This window comes from Sturnira hondurensis, unplaced genomic scaffold (genome assembly GCF_014824575.4).
Source record: "Sturnira hondurensis isolate 20B ecotype Veracruz unplaced genomic scaffold, ASM1482457v3 Scaffold0001918, whole genome shotgun sequence".
Lineage (NCBI taxonomy): Eukaryota > Metazoa > Chordata > Mammalia > Chiroptera > Phyllostomidae > Sturnira > Sturnira hondurensis.
Window position 1 is genome coordinate 811893 of NW_028074549.1, and position 24726 is coordinate 836618.

The 24726-nt window shown below is 38.7% G+C and overlaps 1 protein-coding gene across 1 annotated transcript in view; it reads right to left on the reverse strand.

The window, feature by feature from the left end:
- CUNH13orf42 (chromosome unknown C13orf42 homolog) overlaps positions 1–24058 on the reverse strand; it is a 38298-nt gene extending 14240 nt beyond the window's left edge. The window contains exon 1 of the mRNA XM_037037960.1: positions 23639–24058. Coding sequence (XP_036893855.1) covers positions 23639–24058 — 420 coding nt within the window. The remainder of the gene's footprint in view (positions 1–23638) is intronic.
- Positions 24059–24726: the final 668 nt, after the last annotated feature.

Genomic DNA, 24726 nt, shown 5'->3' on the forward strand with positions numbered 1-24726 from the left:
CAGCAAACACTTCTGGGCACCTCTCCTCTATGCTAACATTCTTCATTATGTGAATAATCCACCAGAACACATGGTATTATACCCTCATACCTCCCAGCAGACCTTTTCTTTGAGATACACTTGGCAAATGACTATCACAAATAAGACTCTCAGTTGATACTCCCTGCCAAGCGCTGCATCCATGAGACAGGTTGTACAACATACATAATCCCAATATTCTTGGTCGTGATTCTACCTCTTTCTCTTCCAAGGCAACTCAATACACCAGTGTGGTACCAGCAGTGATGCTGAGATTTGTAGCTTCAGACTATGGTATGGGCTTCATAAGGGCACATAAATTATTTTTTTGTCTATGAATGTTGACCACCTATTTTGGAGGCTGGTATGGAGTAAGAACTATTTGTTGAATGAATAAATGTATGCTGTACACATGCCATTACCTAATGTTTTTATTCTCCAACCAGTTTACATGTTGCCAATGTATACTTCTGGATTTAATCTGATAAATTTTTAGAACTCTGTACTCCTGTCTTCATGGAGTACTGATAATACTTTCTTGAAATAATAATACCTGGAAATATGAACATCAATATAATTGAGATATAATTTCCAGTATCAAATATGGAGTTAGTTTGGATTGGACAGATCATTTTTCCTTGGATCATTCAGTTGAGTGAAATTAAACACAAAACACTTCAAATTTATCCACAAGCAATTTAATATAATTTAAAAAGAGCTTTTAAGGTTAAACCTTAAGAGCTTTGACTAATTCATCTACTTTGCCTGCTGCCATCCTTTTGATCCTCAAGTCCAAGTACAAATAGATATTTACCTTATCCTGTTTATATTAGAGCATCTAAGGAAATGTATACCCATAATCAAACAGAAGTTTCTAAAAAAAGAATATAAGTTTATGAAACAAGAATTATAGATAGGAGAAATAACTTGGAAAAATATATAATCACTAAAATTTAAATACATACATACACATACTTACATACAAATAGATAAGCTAAATTGTAGACTAGCCAGAGCTGAAGGAAAAAAAAAAAACACCAGTGGAACAGAAAATGAAGATGAAAAAATCAGCTCAAAACATGTAGGAAAAAGGAAGTAGTTTCTCACAAACTCTCTAGTATAACTAAGCCTTGTGTTACCTGTCATAACTAAATATTAGTCATTTTGGAAGCATAGCTTGCACATCTCCTGTTTTTGATGTTAGAGGTTCTAGGCTTACAGATTGACAGACTTAGTCTTTTTCTCCCAGCTTTATAATCTTAAGGTTATTATTGCTATTATTATTATCACTGTCATTATTCTTATTTGCTAAGACCTGGTAGCTCCCCATCTTAAGTGTCATCTAATGAATCATTTCACTTTAACAAAATACTGAGTGAAAAATTATTTATCACATTTATCAAGCTGTTAGCAGCCAAAGTGATAGAATATAATTAATGTCCTTGAAACATAGTATAAAATCTTCAGATCCATTAAGTGAAACATCACAATCCAATGAGAGAAGAGATGGATTTGTCAATAAAGCTTTTGGAAAATTTTGCTATTTGGAAAAATTCAATTTGAATTCTTCTTGCTACATAAAAAAATAAAATACTGATAGAAAGAAGAATAGCTTTTTAATAGAACTATTAAGATGGACAAAATGGCAAATTCTAAGCATGAAAGTAATGGAAGAACTATCAAAGACAAAAATTGACACATCTGATTACTTAAAAATAAGTAGTATTTGTATATCAGATAATGTCAAATAAAATTAAAGATACATAATAACTTAGTGAAAATATTTTAACATACATGGCAGACAATGTATTCATATTCTTAATACAGATATCACAGAAAATTCTACTTTAGAAAGGGTGCTGTGGCTCAGTAGATTGAGTGCTGGCTTGCAAACCAAAGGGTCACTAGTTCGGTTCCCAGTCAGGGCACATGCCTGGGTTGCAGGCCAGGTCCCCACTAGTGGGTGAGAAAGAGGCAACTACACATTGATGTTTCTCTCCCTCTCTTTCTTCCTTCCCCTCTCTCTAAAAATAAATAAAAATATTAAGAAATAATACTTCATATACATAAATGAAGCAAATAAAGATACATTTTTCATAAAGCCAAAAAAATTTATAAACACATAAATGGCCAATCCAATAAATAAGAAATACACATAGATTTGATAAAATAAAAGGGTCATTCTTTGCTTAAGCAATAGTAAAAGCATATAAAATACTTCAGTTTATCTGTTACATCATTAAACTTTTTAAATTAATGAGAATATTTGGTGTTCATAATGAGCAATAAAAAGGGCTTTCTCATTTTTGACAAATGGATGAATCTTGAGAATATCATGCTAAGCAACATATATCAAATGGAAAAAGTGAAGAACAAAAACTTATAGACAGAGTGAAGGGAGGTGGAGGAAGTCAAAAAATGTAAAAGGTGTCAAACATATATTAACAGAAGAAGATTTGACTTTGAGTGGTGGACAACAATACAATATACAGATGATTTATATATTTATATGATGTATCTAGAATTGTATATTTGAAACCTATATAATTTATTAACTAATATCACCCCAATGAATGTAATTTTTAAAAATTAAAAGAAAGGCTTTCTAAGTCACTATTGAAGAAAGTATAATTATAAAATGGTTCTAAAAGCAATATGAAGAAGAATCTTAAAAAATGAACAACCTTTAATTCTTGACCCATTAATCACACTTCTAAGTACAGTAAGATGTATTTATAATTTTAACAAAGTTCAAAGACTGTAGATTGTTACATTTTTGCCATTAAAACTTGAGTTTGTGAAAACTAGTTGATGAGTTGGGAAAGAATTGGCAATATATAATATTAACTGAAAAAAGAGATTTGAAAGGTACATGGTATGAACCAGATTTAGTCAATTCAGACATACACACATACACACACACATTAGCTTTGTCAAATTAAGAAAATAAAAATATAGAGTGGCATTTAAATTCCAATTTCATGTAAACAATAGGTCATTTTTTTAGTATAAATATGACAAGATCTGTCCAGAAAAAGTCCAGCCATTGTTAATATAATGAGAGTGGTTTGTGCAACATCAATGTACCTGGCAGCCAAGGAGAGTTGACTGGAATGTGCATATGTGAACCATGACAATTTCACTGTACTAGTCATTGGGCGTGTTAGACACCATTGAGTGAGCATGTGTACTGTGTGGCTATTGCATTCAAAATGACTGAGCGAGTAAAGCAATGATTCCACATCAAATTTTAGTTTAAGCTTGAATATTTTTCTGTGGAAACTATTCAGATGATTCAGAAGGCCACAGCTATGGGCAACTGGTGATTGGAAGCTTCAATACAACATGCCTGCTCACACATCACATCTCATGCAGAGATGTTTTTTTGCAAAACATCAAATCACTGAGGTAACACATCTCTGCTACAGCCCAGATTTGGCACCCTGTGATTTCTGACTTTTCTCAAAACTAAAATCACCTTAAAAATGTTTACCTAAAAAAGTATCCTTTTGATATGAGCTCTAATCCATCACACACTGGATATTTTAATTATTAGTATCTGATTTCATATGAATATACTCAAACTGTATTCTCCTTTAAAAACAAAAGATCATTTTCCACTGACTGAAAATCACAAACCTATTAGTTCTCCAGATTTCCCATCAAATTTTTGTAAGGTTACTTCTTAAATTACAGTTGGAGCTTATCAGATCATTGCTTTATTGAACATCTACTATGTGTCTGGAGCCTTGCCAGAGAAAGACATGGTGCCCCCACTCAATGAACTGATGGCCAATAGAAGAAATAGCAAATGAACAGAAAATTTTAGTGTCATGTGCTAAATACTGAGTGCTAAGATGGGAGTCAGAGAGAGGAGAGAAATCCAATGTATTATTGTAGATTATTGATATAAGAAATGGCTTCCTGAGGAGGTGGTTTCTCTGCTGCCTAAAAAAGATGTTAGGCAGGTGACCAGAATGTGATTGAAAAGAAAAATGGAGGAGGAAGTATTGCTTCCAGCACATGCCTGGAAGATACATTGGAAAATATAGTTACCCATCTAACAGTTTGAGAGGGGCTACAGAAATTATATGCTCTGTTATCAATCATTATTACATTGTCTGTCATGGAGAGCTCTGCCAAGCATAATGGAGTATTCTCTGCAGTTCACTTTGAATTTTACTGCCTCTCAGTTCTGCTAACCACATGCAGGTCATGTGATGACCTGTATGACACTCCACCACCCCACCATCTCACTTGCATTTAAATATCACTATGTTTGCAGAAAGTCTACCCAACAGATCTAAAAAATATTTCTCAGCCATGTAAAACAGATTCAGAACCTGCTTCCCTACACACATATGATTTATAAATCACATTACCCATATATTATCAGTAAATTGGAAAAATTTTTTTCATTTTTATTCTTATTGTTGTTCAAGTACAGTTGCGTCCATTTTTCTGTCACAACTTTCCCCTATCTAGCATCCCTTCCCCATTCAATTCTTCCTCCATTTCGCTTTTTCCATGGTTCCTTTACACATGTTCCTTGATGACACTTTTCCTTGTTATAGCCCTTCTTCTCCTTTCTAGTTACTGCTGGTAGGTTCTTTATTTCAATGTCTCTACTTATATTGTGCTTTCTCATTTGTTTGTTGATTAGGTTCCACTTATAGGTGAGATCATATGGTATTGTCTTTCATTGCCTGGTTTGTTTCACCTAGCATAATGAAAAAGCTTATGAAAGGCTAAAGAAAACATCAGCAAAATGAAAATGGAACCAAACATATGGGAAATATATTTGTCAATGATACCTCGTATGAGTGTTTGATATCCAAAATATATGAAGAACTCACATGACTCCACTCCACAAAGACAAACAACCCAAATAAAAAATGGGCAAAGGACCTCAACAGACACTTCTCCAAAAAGGACATACAGAGGGTCCAGACATATGAAAAGATGCTCAGCCTCAGTAGCTACCAGAGAGATGCAAATTAAAGCCACAATGAGATACCACTTCATACTGCTCATAATAAACATCATAAACAAATCAATAAACAACAAGTGCTGGTGAGGTTGTAGAGAAAAGGCAATCCCAATGCACTGTTGGTGGGAATGCAGACTGGTGCACCCTCTTTGGAGAACAGTATGGAATTTCTTCAGAAAATGAAAAATGGAACTACCTTTTGACCTTTTCACTGCTGGGATTATACTCTAAGAATCCAGAAACACCAATTCAAAAGAGCCTGTGCATCTCAATGTTCACAGCAGCACTATTTACAATAGCCAAGTGCTGCAAGCAACCCAAGCACCCATCAGTAAATGAGTGGATAAAAAAAAGACTGTGGTAGCCCTGGCTGGTGTGGCTCAGTGGATTGAGTGCAGGCCTGCGAACCAAAGGATCGCAGTTCAATTCCCAGTCAGGGCACATGCCTGGGTTGCAGGCCAGCTCCCAGCAGGAGACACATGAGAAGCAAACATACGTTGATATTTCTCCCCCTCTCTCCTTCCCTTTCCCTCTGAAAATAAATAAATGAAATCTATAAAAAGCCAAAAACAAACAAACAAAAAAAACCTGTGGTGCATTTACACAGTGGAATAGTACACAGCAGAAAGTAAAAAGGAGCTCTTTCCCTTCACAACAGCATGGATAGAACTGGAATCACTTTTGATTACTAGAATTTGTTTATTTATTTATTTACTTTAACAATTTTTTTTTTCACTTTTAGAGGCAAGGGAGGGGGAAAGAGAGGGAGAGAAACATCAATATGTGGTTGCCTCTCACACACCCCCTGCTGGGGACCTGGCCCACAACCCAGGCCTATGACCTGACTGAGAATTGAACCAGCAACCCCTTGCTTTGCAGGTGATCATTCAATCCACTGAGCCACACCAGCCATAGAAGATGACTAGAATATAGACCCTTCTGCCATAGAGGAGAAATAATCTTCTACTAGTTGTTGACATGGTCTTATTTCATGAAACAGGATGAATGGCCACTATAGAAAATTGATTCTGAAAGCTATTGTCAGAATAAAACTACTCTCAATCACTTTTGGCAGGCATTCTCCAGAATTCCATTGGATTCTTTTAGATCATTCTTGTAGCAGGTGAATTTCTTTAGTTGGGACAGAGGATGGGGTGGGTCCAAGGAGAGGTATATAGTTTGTAGCTAGTTCATCCAGGCAGGCAAATGAGAAATCCAAGCTTCTCAGAACCAAATGATCAACAGGAAAATTAATGAAGTTTCTTCTGGCTATGGTAAGTGACTGGTAAACCTGCCCTCAGAAAGTGTCCAGGCTAAACCATCTGGGCAATGCTTCATGGGGCAATGCAGTCAACCCAAACTCTCTCACTAGACCAGCTCTTGTTCTATGGCCAGCCTCCCTGGGGCTCATCTCTTATGTGGCCCAGTTCTCATGGTAGGATGCTAGTTCTTTACCAGTTCACCTGCCTGTAAAGAATGTGAAACTATCCTCAGTAAGGACCATAAATGTCAATGACTATTTGTTCTCAGTCAGAGCATAAACTGAAACGTTTCCTCTTCACCTGTCATAAATACCCAGAGTGATCAGCCGCACAAAGGCAGTTCTTACACATGCCACAACGTGAATGAACCTTGAAAATTTTACGCTAGGTGAAAAAAGCTGATCATGTAAGAACAAATATAGTATGGTTTCATTTATATGAGGTTTCTAAAATAGGAAAATTCATAGAGACATAAAGAAGAATATAAGCCGTGAAACCATTAAAGCCCTAGAGGAGAACATTGGAAGGAAAATCTCAGATATTCCACGCAGCAAGATTTTTACTGATACGTCCCATAGAGCAAGGGACATAAAGGAAAGAATAAACACATGGGATCTCATCAAAATTAAAAGCTCCTGCATGGCTAAGGAAAACAGTATCAAGATTAAAAGAGAAGCAACCGCTTGGGAAAATATATTTGCTAATGATACCTCAGACAAAGGTTTAATCTCCAGTGTACAAAGAACTCACTCGACTCCACTCAAAGAAGACAAGCAACCCAATTAAAAAATGGGCAAAGGACTTTAACAGACACTTCGCCAAGGAGGACGTACAGAGGATCCAGAAACACATGAAAAGATGCTCGATATCGATAGCTATCAGAGAGATGCAAATTAAAACCACAATGAGATATCACTTTATACGAGTCAGAATGGCTACCATAAACAAAGCAACAAACAACAAATGGAGAGGTTGTGGGGAAAAAGGGGGCCCTAGTTCACTGTTGGTGGGATTGCAGACTGGTACAACCACTGTGGAAAAGAGTATGGAATTTTCTAAGAAAACTAAAAATGGACATGCCTTTTGACCCAGCTATTCCACTGTTATGAGTATATCCTAAGAACCCTGAAGCACCAATCCAAAAGAATCTATGCACCCTGATGTTCATAGCAGCACAATTTACGATAGTCAAGAGTTGGAAGCAACCTAGATGCCCATCAGTAAATGACTGGATCAAAAAACTATGGTACATTTACACAATGGAATTCTATGCTGCAGAAAGAAAGAAGGAGCTTTTACCCTTTGCAACATCATGGCTGGAACTGGAAAGCATTATGCTGAGCGAAATAAGCCAGGTGGTGAAAGACAAATACCATATGATCTCACCTTTAACAGGAACCTAAACAACAAAACAAACAAGCAAGCAAAATATGACCAAAGACACTGAAATACAGAACAGGCTGACAGGGACCAGAGGGGAGAGGGGAGAGAATCATAGGGGAAAAGGGGATGAACTCACATGAACAAGTATAAAGGGCACATGGACAATAACTAAGGTGGGGGATGGAAATGGGAGGGAGGTGGGGAGCATTGGAGGGGCAGGGCTGGGAATGTAAGACAGAAAACTGTACTTGAATAAGAATTAAATAAAAATTTAAAAAATAAACTATTTAAGATACCAAAAAAAAAAAAGAAGAAGAAGAAGAAGAATAGAAGTTACCAGGGATGGGGTAAGGGAAGTGGGGAGTTATTGTTTAACAGATACAAATTTTCTGTTTGGGCTAATGAAAAAGTTCTGGAAATAGTTAGTAGTGGGTTACACTACATTGTGCATGTACTTAATGCCACTGAAGCATATATTTTTAAATGATTAAAAAAATAAATTTTAAGTGTTCTACATAAAAAGATTATTTTATCTTAAAAAAATTTAAACTCGTCAAAACTTTAGAAAAATATTCTCCTAATTTCTAAATGAAGCATTTTTAGAGTTTCCATAACCTCTTAAGAAACTTATTTTCTAGTGTACTACTAATATATTACATGAAGTTCTAAATACATATGTATTTACATAACGTTCTAAAACATATTAGTTAGGGTTTAGTAGTCTTTTGAATGAATTATTTTGGGTTTACATAAGTAGTAATTTGGAAAAGTTCACAGAAGTCTAGTATGAAGAACTGGTTATTGTCTGACAACGATTTAAAAAGACATTTTCTTTAAAAAATTTACATAAACTCATTCAAAGAAAAATACTTAGTTTCCTTTTTTAAAATCATTGTTCAAGTAAAGGTGTCTCCATTTGCACCCCACTACATCCCTCCCCGCTCCCACCCCCCAACATCCCACTTTCTAACCTATCCTCTATGACTTTGTCTATGTGTCCTTTATACATGTTCCTTGGTCACCCTTCCCCTTTTATTGAGTATTATCCCTCTTCCCCCTCCTCTCTAGTTACTGTCAGTTTGTTCTTAATTTCAGTGTCTCTGGTTGTATTTTGCTTGCTTGTTTGTTTTGTTGATTAGGTTCCACTTATAGGAGAGATCATATGGTATTTCTCTTTGTAATCCTGGCTTATTTCACTTAGCATAATGCTTCCCAGTTCCACCCACGCTGTTGTGAAGGGAAGGAGCTTCTGCTGTGTAGTACTCCATTGTGTAAAGGTACCATATTTTTTTTCAAAATTTTTTAATTTAATTATTGTTCAAGTACAGTTTTCTGTCTTATATTCCCAGCCCTGCTCCCCACCCCCAGTGCTCCCCACCTCCCTCCCATTTCCTCCCCCCACCTTAGTTATTGTCCATGTGTCCTTTATACTTGTTCATGTGAGTCCATCCCCTTTTCCCCTGTGATTCCCTCCACTCTCCCCTCTGGTCCCTGTCAGCCTGTTCTGTATTTCAGTGTCTTTGGTCATATTTTGCTTGCTTGTTTGTTTTGTTGTTTAGGTTCCTGTTAAAGGTGATATCATGTGGTATTTGTCTTTCACCACCTGGCTTATTTCACTCAGCATAATGCTTTCCAGTTTCATCCATGCTGTTGCAAAGGGTAGGAGCCCCTTCTTTCTTTCTGCTGCATAGAATTCCATTGTGTAAATGAGGTACCATAGTTTTTTTATCCACTCATTTAGTGATGGGCACTTAGGTTGCTTCCAGCATTTGGAAAATATCATTTTTCTTAAGCAGTGGTTATGGTTCTTTCTCTCAGGTCAAATTGTGCTGCTGTGATCATTGAGGTGTATAGGTTCTTTTGAATTGGTGTTTCAGGATCCTTAGGGTATAATGCCTACAGTGGTATTGCTGGGTCAAAAGGCAGTTCCACTTTTAGTTTTCTGAGGAAGTGCCACATTGTTTCCCACATAGGGTGCACCAGTCTGTGTTTCCACCAATAGTGCACTAGGGTTTCCTTTTCTTCACAACCTCTCCAACACTTGTTTGTTCATTTGTTTATGATGGCCACTCTCACTGGTGTGAAGCGGTATCTCATTGTGGTTTTAATCTACATCTCTCTGATGGCTAGTGATGCCAAGCCTTTTTTCATATGCCTCTGGGGCCTTCTGTAAGTCCTCCTTGGAGAAGTGTCTGTTCAAGTTCTTTGCTCATTTTTTAATTGGATTGTTTGGCTTCCTGATATAGAGTTATGTGAGTTTTGTGCATGTACTTATATATTTTGGAGATCAAACCCTTGATGAAGGTATCATTTGCAAATAAGTTTTCCCATATGATTGGTTCTCTTTTTTTAATACTATTTTCTTTAGCTGTGCAGAAGCTTTTTATTTTGCTGAGATCCCATTTGTTTATTCTTTCTGTTATGTCCTTTGCCCTAGGGGACATATTGATGAAAATACTGCTGCGTAGAATATCTGAGATTTCCCTGCCTATGTTCTCCTATAGGAATTTTATGATGTCATAACTTATATTTAAATCTTTTCTCCACTTTGAATTTATTTTTGTGTATGGTGTAAGTTGGTGATCAAGTTTCATTTTTTTGCATATATAGCTATCTAATTCTCTCAACACTTAATTCCTTAAGAATTCATAAACTGTGATGAGCTTAATTACCCATAATCTGGAGACACCAAACAGTACTCATTTAAGGAACTGTGAAGTGTTATGTTTAAAGTGGTGAACTTTATTATGTTTATTTTACCACAAAAACAAAAAATAAGCTAAAATGGGTGAAAATGTCTGAAATTAGATAGTGGTGATGGTTGTATAACTCTGAATATACTAAAACCCACTCAATTATACACTTTAAAGGGTGAGTTTTATGACATGTGAATTAAATATGCTATTTAAAAATGCAAAGAAAACCCAGTTGAGAGAAGTGATACTCATGAGGAGGATTCAAAAGAGAACAGTGAGATAGCCCACAGCCCCTCCAAGTAGTGTGAAGAAATTACCATGGAAAGAAGAAGGTGAGGGAGAAACACACTGAAGCCAAGGCCAGACAGGTCCCAGTTACATCTTTTTGAGATGCTGGGATGGAGGGAGAAGGAATTGCAAGAAGTACAATATGACAAGCTTTTTTCATTTTTTACAGGCTTTTTACTCTCAAAGGATAAGCTACATATTCAGAGGATTTTGACAATAATCTTGGAGAAGCGTATGGTCTATCTATGCCACTGTCATCTGAATTCTCTGCTGGGTCCAGAAGGCACTCATAGAAGCTACTACATGCCACTCCTTAGGACCTCACTAAAACCCAGTGTAATGCTGCCCCCTGGTAGTCACAGCAGGAATTCTGAGACAATGCCACCAGAAATCTGTGTTGTGGTGCACTGCCTTGCTCTCCCAGAAGAGTGATCACCCATGAGGACAACAACTTTAACTTGCTTATAAGTGTCTAGAATAGTCTATGATACATAGTATATACTCAATAAATATGTTAGTGAGCAAAGAATGAATTAATGGTATACTTCTACTAAAATATTATTGAGGAAATTACTAGCCACATAATACATGGTTCCCTGTGTCAAGTTTCATATGAGAAATTTTAAATTTTGAAACTGAGGAAAATATTATTTTCCTTAAGCAATGGTTGTATTTCTTTGTCTCAGATCAAAATGTTGAAACAAGTCCAGCTCTATTTTTATCATAGCTTCCAGAAAGTGCAGAGCCAAATCTAAACTCATCTATAGCAGCTGAATTAGCTGCATGATCTGCACATTCTTTTGATTTTCTGTTGATGGTTTTTCTCTTGTTTTCCAACATCTGTTGCTACTTTATTCTGCTAGTGTATGACTCACTCAGATATTCTGTAGAATGAATTGGGAAGTATGAAACATTTCTGTTGAAATGATTTGAGGACACAATACCCACTCATTATCAAGTTTCTACTGCAGCAATGCTCACACCATTCATTACCTAGCTTTCTTTCTAGTGCAAAAGTAGATAGTAGAAACTCAGTATTTAAATTCTAAGGAGACCAAGAGTAAAAGTGGAATCTGAGTTAGCCATATGAAGAGAAAGTGTCAAGACATAGGGAATTTTTACTCAAGAATTGTGGAGAGGAGAGAGTCTTCCAGTCATTCTTCTGGTTCAGGTTTGTTTTAGACAAGGAGAACCTGAGTCATGCAACCTCATGTGGGAGCTTAACCCAAGCACAGAATCCATTCAGGGTAGGATGACTCTCCCTGGCCCAGATATACAGGATAAAGCATCCTGAGTTGCACACTACCACATCCGATATATTATAAATCTCGGAATGTATTTTACAATGGAAAGGTACCATGAGTACATTAACAAGAGTATGAGTTCTGGCATGATAAAGACTGGCTCTCTCTTCATCGGGTGAATAGCCTTACATAAATCTCTTAATACTTTTGAGCCCCAGTTTTTTTAAAAAAAATCTAGTGTGGAGTTAATACTCAATTCATTGGTTTGGAGAATGATTGCAAGTCAGTAATAACTATTGACTGTTCATAGTTGTGCCTGGGCTGCAGCTCAGGGGCAGGAGGAGATTAGTATGAAAGAGACCCACTGTTTCTCTTTGATGGAAGAAACACCCCAGGTATTCAGGGCAAGGGAGTCAGGTGGCTTTGCCCTATAGGTTCAGAAACTATATGTTTTAGGACAGGACCATTTCAAATATACTATCTTCCTTCCACATTAATTTTTTACTGTGTCAGAAATTATAACATTTGGTCGTCCTAACAATGAGTCCCAAATTGCAGCAAATGTCCAACACTGACAAAAAATCCTCCTCAAATATGAAATTTTGTTTGTTTTGATTTTCAAATGTTACAAAAAGCATTTTTATTTTTTATAATGCCCATTATTCTGATGGAGGAACAAATTGTCATGAAGCCCAGGGGTCTTCCCACATCCAACACAGGCTCACCTCACTTCCCCTTTCCATCATCTCATGTAGGTGCCCTTCCAGGCTATCAGCACCTCTGGAGTTCTAGGATAACATACCATTTGTCACCCTAGTGCATCATGCCTTAGATATATATTAGCGTTTCATTTGGATGCCTTACTTGAGGCTATGAGAAACTATGGGTCTCAACCTAGTCGTGGTTTATGAGATCAATTTAGTGTGCCATGACCAAACATGGAGAAAACTGTACTTGAACAACAATATAAATAAATAAACAAACAAACAAACAAAGAAACAAATAAAATCAAGTCCTTAAAGCCATAGGGTATAATAATTTTTTAAAAAAGAATATTTTTGAAAAGTATTAGAGTATCAGAGAGAAAACTTCTGTTTTGGTTGTATGTTTCCATAAACTGGGTTAACATCTAAAATCTATTTCTAGCCATGCCAGGGCCGCCACCGGTCTGCCTTGGTCTCTGGGAGCTGAGGGCGGGCAACAACGACCCTGGGAGAGAGCCAGTCATGAGCACCCTCCCTATCCAGCAGGGCGCAGATTGAAAAACACCAGGAGAGATCAGTTTGCCTGTAGTGGCAGAGAGAGGAGTGGGCATTAGGAAGCAAACCAAGAGCTCTGATAACCCATGGAGTCAGGCTGTGGTTGCCGGCTTGGGAGAACTGAGAGTTGCCTGTGCATTCCGTATAGAACGGAGCCTAAGCTGGGTCTGCCACAGACTCTTGGAGCCTCAGGATGCCAGCAAGGCCCCTGGAAGAGAGCCTGCCATCAGCTCCCTTCATACCCAGCTGGGCGCAGACTGAAAAACACTAGGAGTCAGGCCGTGGTTGCCGGATTGGGAGAATTGTCAGTTGCCCTGTGTTTTCTGTCATAGCACTGGGAAAGATCGGCGCCCAACCCTGCAAGACCAGGAAAGCCTGGCTGGGAGCATGTGCCCTCATGCCAGGACAGGACTGGGAATCCTGGGGAAAAAAATCTGCTCTCAATGGGCACTGGAGAGTGGTGCAAGTCTGGATTTTGAGAGGGCAATGACGAGACCAGTTGAGTTCATCGAGGCGCGAGAAAGGCCACACTAACAGCCTCTGAGGCTGCTGCAGCTAGTGAGACCAGAAGAAAAGGTTTGACCAGCTAGAAACCAACAAGAGGAGTAGGTGAAAGTGGAGAACACCAAGATACCTGCAGGAGACTGCACCACTGAATTTCACAGGTATCCTACCACAGAAGTTCACACCATAAACCCAGGGAACCAGAACAGATCAATTTAAGAACCTGAGGCCAACAAGAAGAGCATCACAAACGATGCAAAGACAAAGAAACAATCCCCAAAGGAAAGAAAAGGAGGAAGTCTCAGAAAGAATGTTAGATGAACTACAGGCAAGTCAACTATCAGATATTGAATTCAAAGCACTGGTTATCAGGAAATGCACAGAGCTTACAACAAGCTACCAGAAACTACAGGGGAGCTACAATGAACTCTCTGCAAACTATATTGACATGAAAAAGGAAATAGAAACCATCAGCAAAGGTCAAGAGGAAATGAAGAATACAATTTCTGAACAGAAGAACACAGTAGAAGGTATGAAAAGTAGGATCGATGAGGGGGAAGACCGCATAAGAGAGCTAGACGACAGGGTACAAAGAATCTCCCAATGGAGCAAGTAATGGAAAAGAGAATCAGAAAGAATGAGGAGGGTTAAGAGAAATGCAAGACATTATGAAACATAATAATATCCAAATAACAGGAATACTAGAAGGAGAAGAAGAAGAACACGGGATAGAAAACCTATTTGAAAGACTAATAACAAAAAATTTATCTTATTTGACGAGAGAAAAAGTCACATGAATTTAGGAATCACAGAGAGTCCCAGGCAGGTGGAACCCAAAGAGGACTACTGCAAGACACATCATCATTAAAATGGAAAAACTCCAAAACAAAGAGAGAATCCTAAAGGCATCAAAGGAGAAAAAGGAAGTAATGTACAAGGGAGTCCCAATAAGGTTGTCTACTGACTTCTCCATGGAAACATTCCAAGCAAGAAGAGAATGGCAAGAAATATTCCAGGTAATGAGAAACAGAGGCCTACAACCAAGGCTACTTTATCCAGCAAGGCTCTCAATCAAGATAGAAGGCCAAATAAACAGCTTCCAAGACAAAAGAAGTCTAAAAGAATATGCCTCCACCAAACCAGCTCTACAAGAATTACTAAAAGGGCTGATTTAAGGAAAGGAAGGAAAAGAGAGAGATGGAGAGGAACACAGGTACACAAATGTCAATGAATAAGTACCTTTCAATAATAACCTTAAACATAAATGGATTAAATGCACCAATTAAAAGACGTAGAATAGCTGAATGGTTAAGAAAGCATGACCCAAACACTTGCTGCCTACAAGAGACCCACCTCAGGTCAAAGGACCATCACAGACTAAAAGTGAAAGGCTGGAAACAAATTTTAGATGCAAATGAACAAGAAAAAAAAAGCCGGGGTACCAATTCTCATATCAGACAAAATAGACTTCAAAAAAGGGGCCATAAAGAGAGACCGAGATACAACCACTAAGGAAACAGTACGGAATTTTCTAAGAAAACTAAAAACGGACATGCCTTTTGACCCAGCAATTCCACTGTTACAAGTATATCCTAAGAACCCTGAAGCACCAATCCAAAAGAACCTATGCACCCCGATGTTCATAGCATCCCCATTTACAATGTCCAAGAGTTGGAAGCAACCTAGATGCTCATTAGTCAGTGACTGATAGGTACATTTACATGATAGAATTCTATGCTGAAGAAAGGAACAAGGAGCTCCTACCCTTTGCAACATCATGGATGGAACTGGAAAGCATTATGCTGAGGGAAATAAGCCAGGTAGTGAAAGACAAATACCATATGATCTCATCTTGAACAGGAATCTAAATGACAAAACAAACAAGCAAGCAAAATGTGACCAAAGACACTGAAATACAGAACGTGCTGACAGGGTCTAAAGAGAAGAGGGGAGAGAATCACAGGGGAAAGGGGGAAGAACTCACATGAACAAGTATAAAGGACACATGGACAATAACTAAGGGGGGGTGCAAATGGGAGGGAGGTGGGGAGCAGTGGGGGGGCAGGGCTGGGAATATAAGACAGAAAACTGTACTTGAACAATAATTAAATAATTATAAAAACAACTGTAATGGTATAATCAATAAAATATATTTTTTAAAAAAGAGAGACCCAGAACATCACTTCATAATACTCAAGGGAAGAGTCCACCAAGGAGACATTGACATCGTAAATACATATGCACCCAACATAGGAGCACCCAAATATACAAAGAAAATCCTAGAGGACCTCAAGAAAGATATTCAAAGCAACACAAACATAGCAGGGGATTTTAACACCCCACTATCAAAAATGGACATATTTTCCAAACAAAATATCAACGAAGATATTGCAGCATTAAACAACACCCTAGACAAAATGGACCTGACCAATATATATAGAGCCCTTCATCCCAAAGAAGCTAAATATACATTCTTTTCAAATGCACATGGAACATTTTCAAAGATAGACCACATGACAGACCAAATATAGACCACATGAGACCACGAGTCTCAACAAATTCAGGAAAATAGAAATCGTACCAAGCATTTTCTCTGATCACAAGGGACTGAAATGGGAAACTAACCCCACAGGAAAAAAAACAAAACACCCAAAAGCATGGAGACTGAACGGTATGCTATTAAACGACGAATGGGTCAAGATTGAAATTTGGGATGAAATTAAAAAGCTTCTGGAAACAAATGAAAATGAACTCACAACAACCAAAAACTTATGGGACATGGGGAAGGCCATCCTGAAAGGGAAGTTCATAGCAATACAGGCTTACCTAAAGAAGATAGAAATATTTCAAACAAACAACCTAACCTTACGCCTGCAAGAACTCAAAGAACAACAAGAAATACAGCCCAGAACAAGTGGAAGGAAGGGAATAACCAAGATCAGAGCAGAATTAAATAACATAGAGACTAAAAGCACAATTCTAAGGATCAATGAATCCAAGAGTTGGTTTTTTGAAAAGATAAACAAAACAGACAAGCCTTTAATAGGCTCATCAAGAAAAGAAGAGGACCCAAATAAACACATTCAGAAATGAAGGAGAGAGATTAAAACTGATACCACAGAAATAGAAGGGATTGTAAGGAATTACTATGAAGAAGTGTATGCCAAGAAATTTGAAAACCTAGGTGAAATGGACAAATTTCTAGAAAAATATAATCTTCCAAAACTCAGTGAAAGAGAAGCAGAAAACCTGAACAGGCCAATAACAGCAGATGAAATTGAAGAAGTAATGAAAAACTCCCATCACACAAAAGCCCTGGACCAGATGGTTTCACAGGAGAATTCTACAAAGCTTTTAAGGAAGAGCTAACCCCTATTCTTCACAGACTATTCCAGAAAATCCAAAAGAAGGGAAAACTCCCAAACTCTTTTTATGAAGCCAGCATCACCCTAATTCCAAAACCAGATAAAGACACAACAAGAAAAGAAAACTTCAGGCCAATATCGCTGATGAACATAGACGCTAAAATCCTCAATAAAATATTGGCAAATCACATCCAACAATACATCGAAAAGATCATACACCATGGCCAAGTGGGATTCATCCCAGGGATGCAAGGATGGTTCGATATTCGTAAATCAGTAAATGTAATACATCACATAAACAAAAGCGAAGACAAAAACCAGATGATCATATCAATAGACACAGAATGAGCTTTTGATAAGGTAAAATACCCATTTATGATAAAGGCACTCAGAAAAATGGGAATAGAGGGAGCATTCCTCAATATAATAAAGGTCATATATGAAAGACCTACAAGCCAACATCATACTCAATGGGCAAAAACTAAAATCTTTTCCACTACTATCAAAAACAAAACAAGGAAGTCTACTTTCACCACTTCTATTCAATATAGTATTGGAAGTCCTAGCCGCAGGGATCAAACAAGAAAAGGAAATAAAAGGCATCCAAATTGGAAAGGAGGAAAGAAAACTGGCATTGTTTGCAGATGACATGATAGTGTACATGGAAAATCCTATAGACTACCAAAAAACTGCTTGAACTGATAAATGAATTTGGCGAAACAGCAGGTTACAAATTCAATGTCCAGAAATCAGAGGCATTTTTGTATACTAACAATGAGTCAGCAGAAGCAGAAATCAAGAAAAAATCCCATTTGAGGGGAAAGGACTTGAACAGACACTTCTCTAGGGAGGACATACAGAGGATCCAGAGACACATGAAGAGATGCTCAGTATCGCTTGTTATCAGAGAGATGCAAATTAAAACCACAATGAGATACCACCTTACATCGGTGAGAATTGCTATCATAAACAAAGCAATAAACAACAAATGTTGGAGGGGGTGTGGGGAAAAATGGTCTCTAGTCCACTTTTGGTGGGATTGCAGACTGGTAGAAGCATTATGGAAAACAGCATGGAATTTTCTCAGAAAACTAAAATTGGACCTGCCTTTTGACCTAGGAATTCCACTGCTGGGGTTGTATCCTAAGTACCCTAAAACACCAATCCCAAAGAACATCTGCACCACAATGTTCATAGCAGCACAATTTACAATTGACAAGAGTTGGAAGCAACCTAGGTGCCCATCAGTAAATGAATGGATCAAAAAACTATGGTACATATACACAATGGAATTCTATGCCCCAGAAAGAAAGAAGGAGCTCCTACCTTTTGCAACAGCATGAATGGAACTGGAAAGCATTATGCTGAGTGAAATAAGCCAGGTGTTGAAGGACAAATACCATATGATCTCACCTTTAACAGGAAGCTAAACAACAAAACAAACAAACAAGCAAAATATAACCAAAGACACTGAAATAGAGAATAGACTGACAGTGACCAGAAGGGAGAGGAGATGGAATTTCAGGTGAAATAAGGGAGGGATTTAGAGGAACATATATAAAGGATACATGGACAACAACTGAGAAGGGTGGCAATGGGAGGGAGGTGGGGAGCATGGGGGAGTGGGATGGGATGGGAGTAATAGACAGAAAACTGTACTTGAAAAATAAATTAATTTTTGAAAAGTATTCAAAAAGAAGAAAAGAAAAAATGTTCATTTTATATAGGAAAAACAAAAATAAAATATCTGGGAATAAACCTAACCAAGGAGGTAAAAGACCTGTATGCAGAAAACTACACAACACTGAAGAAAGTAATCAAGCAAGACACAAACAAATGGAAATATATACCGTGTTCATGGACTGGAAGAATTAACATCATCAAAATGTCCATACTACCCAAAGCAATTTACAGATTCAATGCAATACCTATTAAAGTACCAATGGCATATTTCACAGACATAGAACAAACACTTCAAAAATTATTATGGAACCATAAATGACCCCAAATAGCAGCTGCAATATTGAGAAAAAGAACAAAGTAGGAGGGAATCACAATACCTGATATCAAACTGTATTACAAGGCCACTGTAATCAAAACAGCCTGGTACTGGCATAAAAACAGGCACATAGACCAATGGAACAGGACAGAGAACCCAGAAATAAACCCAACTCTCTATAGTCAATTAATATTCGACAAAGGGGGTAATAACATAAAATGGAATAAAGATAGCCTCTTCAACAAATGGTGTTGGGAGAACTGGACAGCTTCATAAAAAAATGAAACTCGAGCACCAGCTTACACTATACACCAAAATAAATTCAAGGTGGATGCAAGACTTACATATAAGTCGTGAAACCATTAAAGCCCTAGAGGAGAGCATTGGAAGGAAAATCTTAGATATTCCACGCAGCTATATTCTTACTGATATGTCCCCTAGAGCAAGGGACATAAAAGAAAGAATAAACACATGGGATCTCATCAAAATTAAAAGCTTCTGCATGGCTAAAGAAAACAGTATCAAGATTAAAAGAGAAGGAACTGTATGGGAATACATATTTGCCAATGATACCTCACACAAGGGTTTAATCTCCAAAATATACAAAGAACTCACACGTCTCCACTCAAAGAAGATGAGCAACCCAATTAAAAACTGGACAAAGGACTTGAACAGATACTTCTCCAAGGAGGACATGCAGAGGATCCAGAGACACATGAAAAGATTCTTGATATCGCTAGTTATCAGAGAGATGCAAATTAAAACCACAATGAGATATCACTTTACACCAGTCAGAATGGCTATCATAAACAAAGCAACAAACAACAAGTGCTGGAGAGGTTGTTGGGAAAAGGGGGCCCTAGTTCACTGTTGGTGGGATTGCAGACTGGTACAACCACTGTGGAAAACAGTATGGAATTTTCTAAGAAAACTAAAAATGAACGTGCCTTTTCACCCAGCAATTCCACTGTTAAGAGTATATCTGAAGAACACTGAAGCACCAATCTAAAAGAACCTATGCACCCTGATGTTCATAGCAGCACAATTTACAATAGACAAGAGTTGGAAGCAACCTAGATTCCCATCGGTGAATGACTCGATCAAGAAACTATGGTACATTTACACAATGGAATTCTATGCTGCAGAAAGGATGAAGGAGCTCTTACCCTTTGCAACATCATGGCTGGAACTGGAAAGCATTATGCTGAGTGAAATAAGCCAGGCAGTGAAAGACAAATACCGCATGATATCACCGTTAACAGGAATCTAAACAACAAAACAAACAAACAAGCAAAATATGACCAAAGACACTGAAATACAGAACAGGCTGACAGGAACCAGAGGGGAGAGGAGAGAGAATCACAGGAGAAAAGGAGAAGGACTCACATGAACAAATATAAAGGACACATGGACAAAAACTAAGGTGGTGGGGGGAATGGGAGGGAGGTAGGGAGCACTGGGTGGGGCAGGGCTGGGAATATAAGACAGAAAACTGTACTTGAACAAGAATTAAAATTAAAAAAATAATAAAAAATAAAATTAATTTCTCAATGAGAGTTTTAATCAAAGTTTATTTTTATGTGTTTTAACTTAATTTTTGTTGAATTAGTGGGATGGTAATTGTTAATAAAATTATATCGTTTTCAGGTATACAATTATAAAATACATCATCTGTATATTATAGTGTGTGTTTACCACCCTAAATCTTCCTCCCTCAGCGTATATCCCACATTTGCTCTCTTCCATCACCTCCCACCACTTTTAAACAAAACAGTTTCAAAGTCATTATCTTTCTTCCAAAGGGAAGCAGACAGGAAAACTTGGGTCCTTTGGCTGGTACTTGTCGGGGGAAGGGAGGGCTTGCCACAGTGTCCAGAACTACAGGGAACATTTTTTTCTCTATATATGAAGGCCAGCTCTCCTATGCTCTACAGCATAAAAACAGCAGACTCTTATATCTATAAAGCATTCATAAGTGACCATAGTCATTGTTATGCTCTGGGGGTAAGAAACTGATAAAGATACTGTTTCAGCTTCATCAAGCTCACCAAGCTCACTGCAGTCCACCAAGGGAGATGCACATGCTAACAACCACACAAGGATGTGATAAATGGTAGAATAGAGATGTATTTAGACTAATGTTTGAGAAGAACAAAGGCTGATTCTATAGAGGGAGGTATTCATGTCCTCGGGCTGCTATTACAAAGTACCACAAACTGGGCAGAAACTTAGACCAACAAAAATTTATTCTGTCACAGTTCTAGAGGTCAAAAGTCTTATCAGAGATCAGAGTGTCAGCAGGGCCATACTGCCTTTGAAAGTAGTAGGGAAGGATGTTCCAGCCCCCTCTCCAGCTTCTGGTAGCTCCTTGGTTTGTGGCAGCATAAATACTATCTTCACATGGCATTCTCCCTTGTGTACATGCATGGGTCCCAGTGCTCCCTCTTATAAGGCCAGCAGTGATGTAAGGGCAAACACTAATAATTTGCCATCATCCTATCTAAATACATCTTTTATCACCCTTTTTCCAAATAAGGACCCCTTCTGAGGTAATGGATGTTAGGACTTAAACATTTGATTTTGGGGAGACACAATCCAGCATATAACAGGAGGTCAAGAAAAAATACTGTCAGCCCTAAACCTTGAACATCATTTTCTACCAATGCAGACAGGTGATAACATTCCAGAAGGAACTCTCCTGTTTCCTTGTCCCTTCTGTTCTCAGACAGGAAAGCAGGCACAAGCCACCCTACCAGCCTGTCCTCTTGAGGATACAGAGCCTGTGCCTAATGTTTCTCAGGCTACATTCAGCATACAGCTCTTTCTTTGGAAGTGATGAAGGAGAGACTCTTGCCTAAAGGCTGTACCTTACATTTCACAGCCAGTAAACACTGGACTAACTATTATGTGCCAGGTCCTATCACAGGCAGGATCTTGCTTTCTTCTCACAAGGTAGATTCTTGTTGCCATTTGTATGCTACAGAAATAAAAGCCCAGAGAAGTAAACTTAATTTGACAAAGGCACAAAGTTTTTATTTATAAATAGAGAGTTAAAATCTGGATCTTGTTCTAACTGGCTTTGAAGTCCATCTGAAACTCTTTTCCAGTTATACCATGGTAAGAGGAATCTCCTGAAGAAACTCTTATACTACATTGTGCCCGTAACCCTCTTCACAGCCATTCCTACTCAGCCAGATCTCTTTGTTCTGGCTCTAATCCTGACTCTGTCTTCAGACAGCTGAACTAGTAAAGGAGCATAGAAGAAGGAAGCTCAGTTTTACAAAAGAGAGGACTCCATTTTTTTTCAGACAATGTAGTGCTTAGAGAGAATCTAACCAGAGCCTGGAACCCTAGAAAACTCAAGCTGGAAGGGAGTCCAGAAGCCACTGCTGCCCCCTCATTTTCAGAAGTGGCCCCCAAACAGTGGTGACTGGCTCACAAATCTACAGCTAGCAGGTTCAGGGTCAGTACTGGGACCTAAGAGTAGGACTCTTTGTATAGGCCCCAACATGACACACTTTCAGAGGTAAATTGATTACTTAAACTGCCCTCACCTGGGAAAAATGCCAACAGTTGAAATGAGTTGGATGAGGCCAAGCCCTGGAGATTTGATAGTAGGTCAGTCAGTCATTCAAAGTTAATCGGGCTTGCACGGCCCAAGGAACCCTCTGGAGAGACAGCCAGAATGTGGGAGAGATAGGTCTGCTCTGAACACTTTAGAGTCCCATCTTCAGGAAAATGATTGATGAAAATATATTTTTAAAAACCCTCAAACCTCAAGCATTAAAAAATATTGAGTAAATACAGAAATGAGTAACTGACTGAATTAAGGGTGCTGTCAGAATCAGGTTACTGGGCCTCAGCTTGCTCTTCTGTGACACAGAGGGAGCCACTCCCCCCTTCCTTTCTGATATCACTAAAATGTTCAAAGAAAGGTACTGTATACAAATACTGTGATGGGTAAAAATGATCAGATAAATTCAAGTCATTTACTTCACTCATTTCCTGTTCAGTCTCTCTTGGCTTGAAACCTCCAATGCCAGCAAATCTGTTGTACAATCTCTTTCAAGGTACAGACTCTCTGTGGCTGTGCCCAAGTCTCCAAAATATCTGGGTCCAGGGTCCTGATGGAGCAAAGCCTCCAGTTATTTGATTCACCTGGGGCTAAGCAGCTAGATATTTCAAAACCTCTTGCTAACATGAAAATTTCACTTTCACTGGGATTTTTTATATGACTGCAATTATACAATATAACAGCAATCATTTGTTGAGAATTGATTTTGCTGTCACCCAAACATCAACAAGCATGATCTCATCTATGAAATGGGTGTTAAATTAAATTAGATGCACCACACAACCACAGTGCTGCCTGACACCACAGCCCTCCCCCTCCCCTCAGGCTTCTCTGGGATCATGAACCTGTCCTTCCTATTGCTTCAACCTGGAAAATCAGCATGGGACTAATCATTCTTTCCGGGCTGAGAGATGGCAATGGAGAGTGAGCACAACTGAGACATTGCTTAGAATGTGCACATTAACTAAGCTGTTCAGGGATGAGCTAGGTTTCAATGAAGCATCAAAGCCTCTTGGAACAACTCCCATCTCAATTGTACTTCTCCGTGGCACTTACCTTTATTTCTTTGGAGGTGGACTGGCCTAGGGCCTTTTTTTCTCCCTTGGAGGACTTGGAAGAGGTGATGGAGAAACCCTGGATGGGCTTGGGCTTCAGGTCATTGAGACTGCTCAGGTATTTTTTCCTCAGGGCCAGAAGTTCCTGTAGGTACTGTAGACAGTCCTGGGTGCGTGAAAACATCCACACCCGGTCTCCCTCCTGCTGTAGGTAGTACAGGCTTGTGTCCATGCTGCTGGTGTTTTTGTATTTATTTAAGGACTCACTGAATCTCTCCCCGTAGTCCTCCACCACATACACCGAGCTGCTGCTGCGGATCAGCTGCACCGTGGGGCCGGCTCCACTGTAGTAGGAACCCTCAGCCACCTCTGCTTTCCTTTGCTGGCCAGAGTTAAAGATGGAATGGAGCTTTCTGAACATGGTGCTCGATTTCTCTCCGAGAGTACCTTCCAGCTGCCTGCACTGTGCCACTTGATCTAGCTGATCTAGCTGGGGGTGGAGGAGCCAATATGCAGGCCTCCAGAGGCCATCTGCCTTCCAGAAGGGCTCTGGTCTCTGGAATCCCAATATCGAGTGTGGGCTCAGTCAGGCAGAAAACTAGGGCATCTCTTATGTGTGGGGAGGAGTACATTTACACCCAATAACCAAGATGCCATAAACTACCTGAGAAGAAAAGGCAGTAAGTGCCCTGTGAGCTTAAAAGCAAATGCCCTGGCTAGTTCTAAGCACCATTTGGTGCAAATACCTTCTGTGCTGTTCTTTGAAGGCCCTGGCTGGATGGGGAAAGCAAGACAATTCTTTTCCCACTTAATTGTTTTCTTTCATTTTCATTTCCTATTTCTGGATGTGGTCTCGGCTTGATCTGATCTTGTTGTGAAATTTTACCTTTCCACTTCCACTGAGCTAGCCCTGGTCCTGAACTCCTGTATCTAAATGAAATCCTACTTTGCAAGGACACTCAGCCAAACACACTCAGCCAAAAACAGTGTGTTACATGAGGTAGAATCTAGTCGCCAAAGCTAGGCCTGTATGCACAAAGCTGGAGCCATTGGCAGTTGGCTTACAGATCCTGGTTAAACTGGATTCTG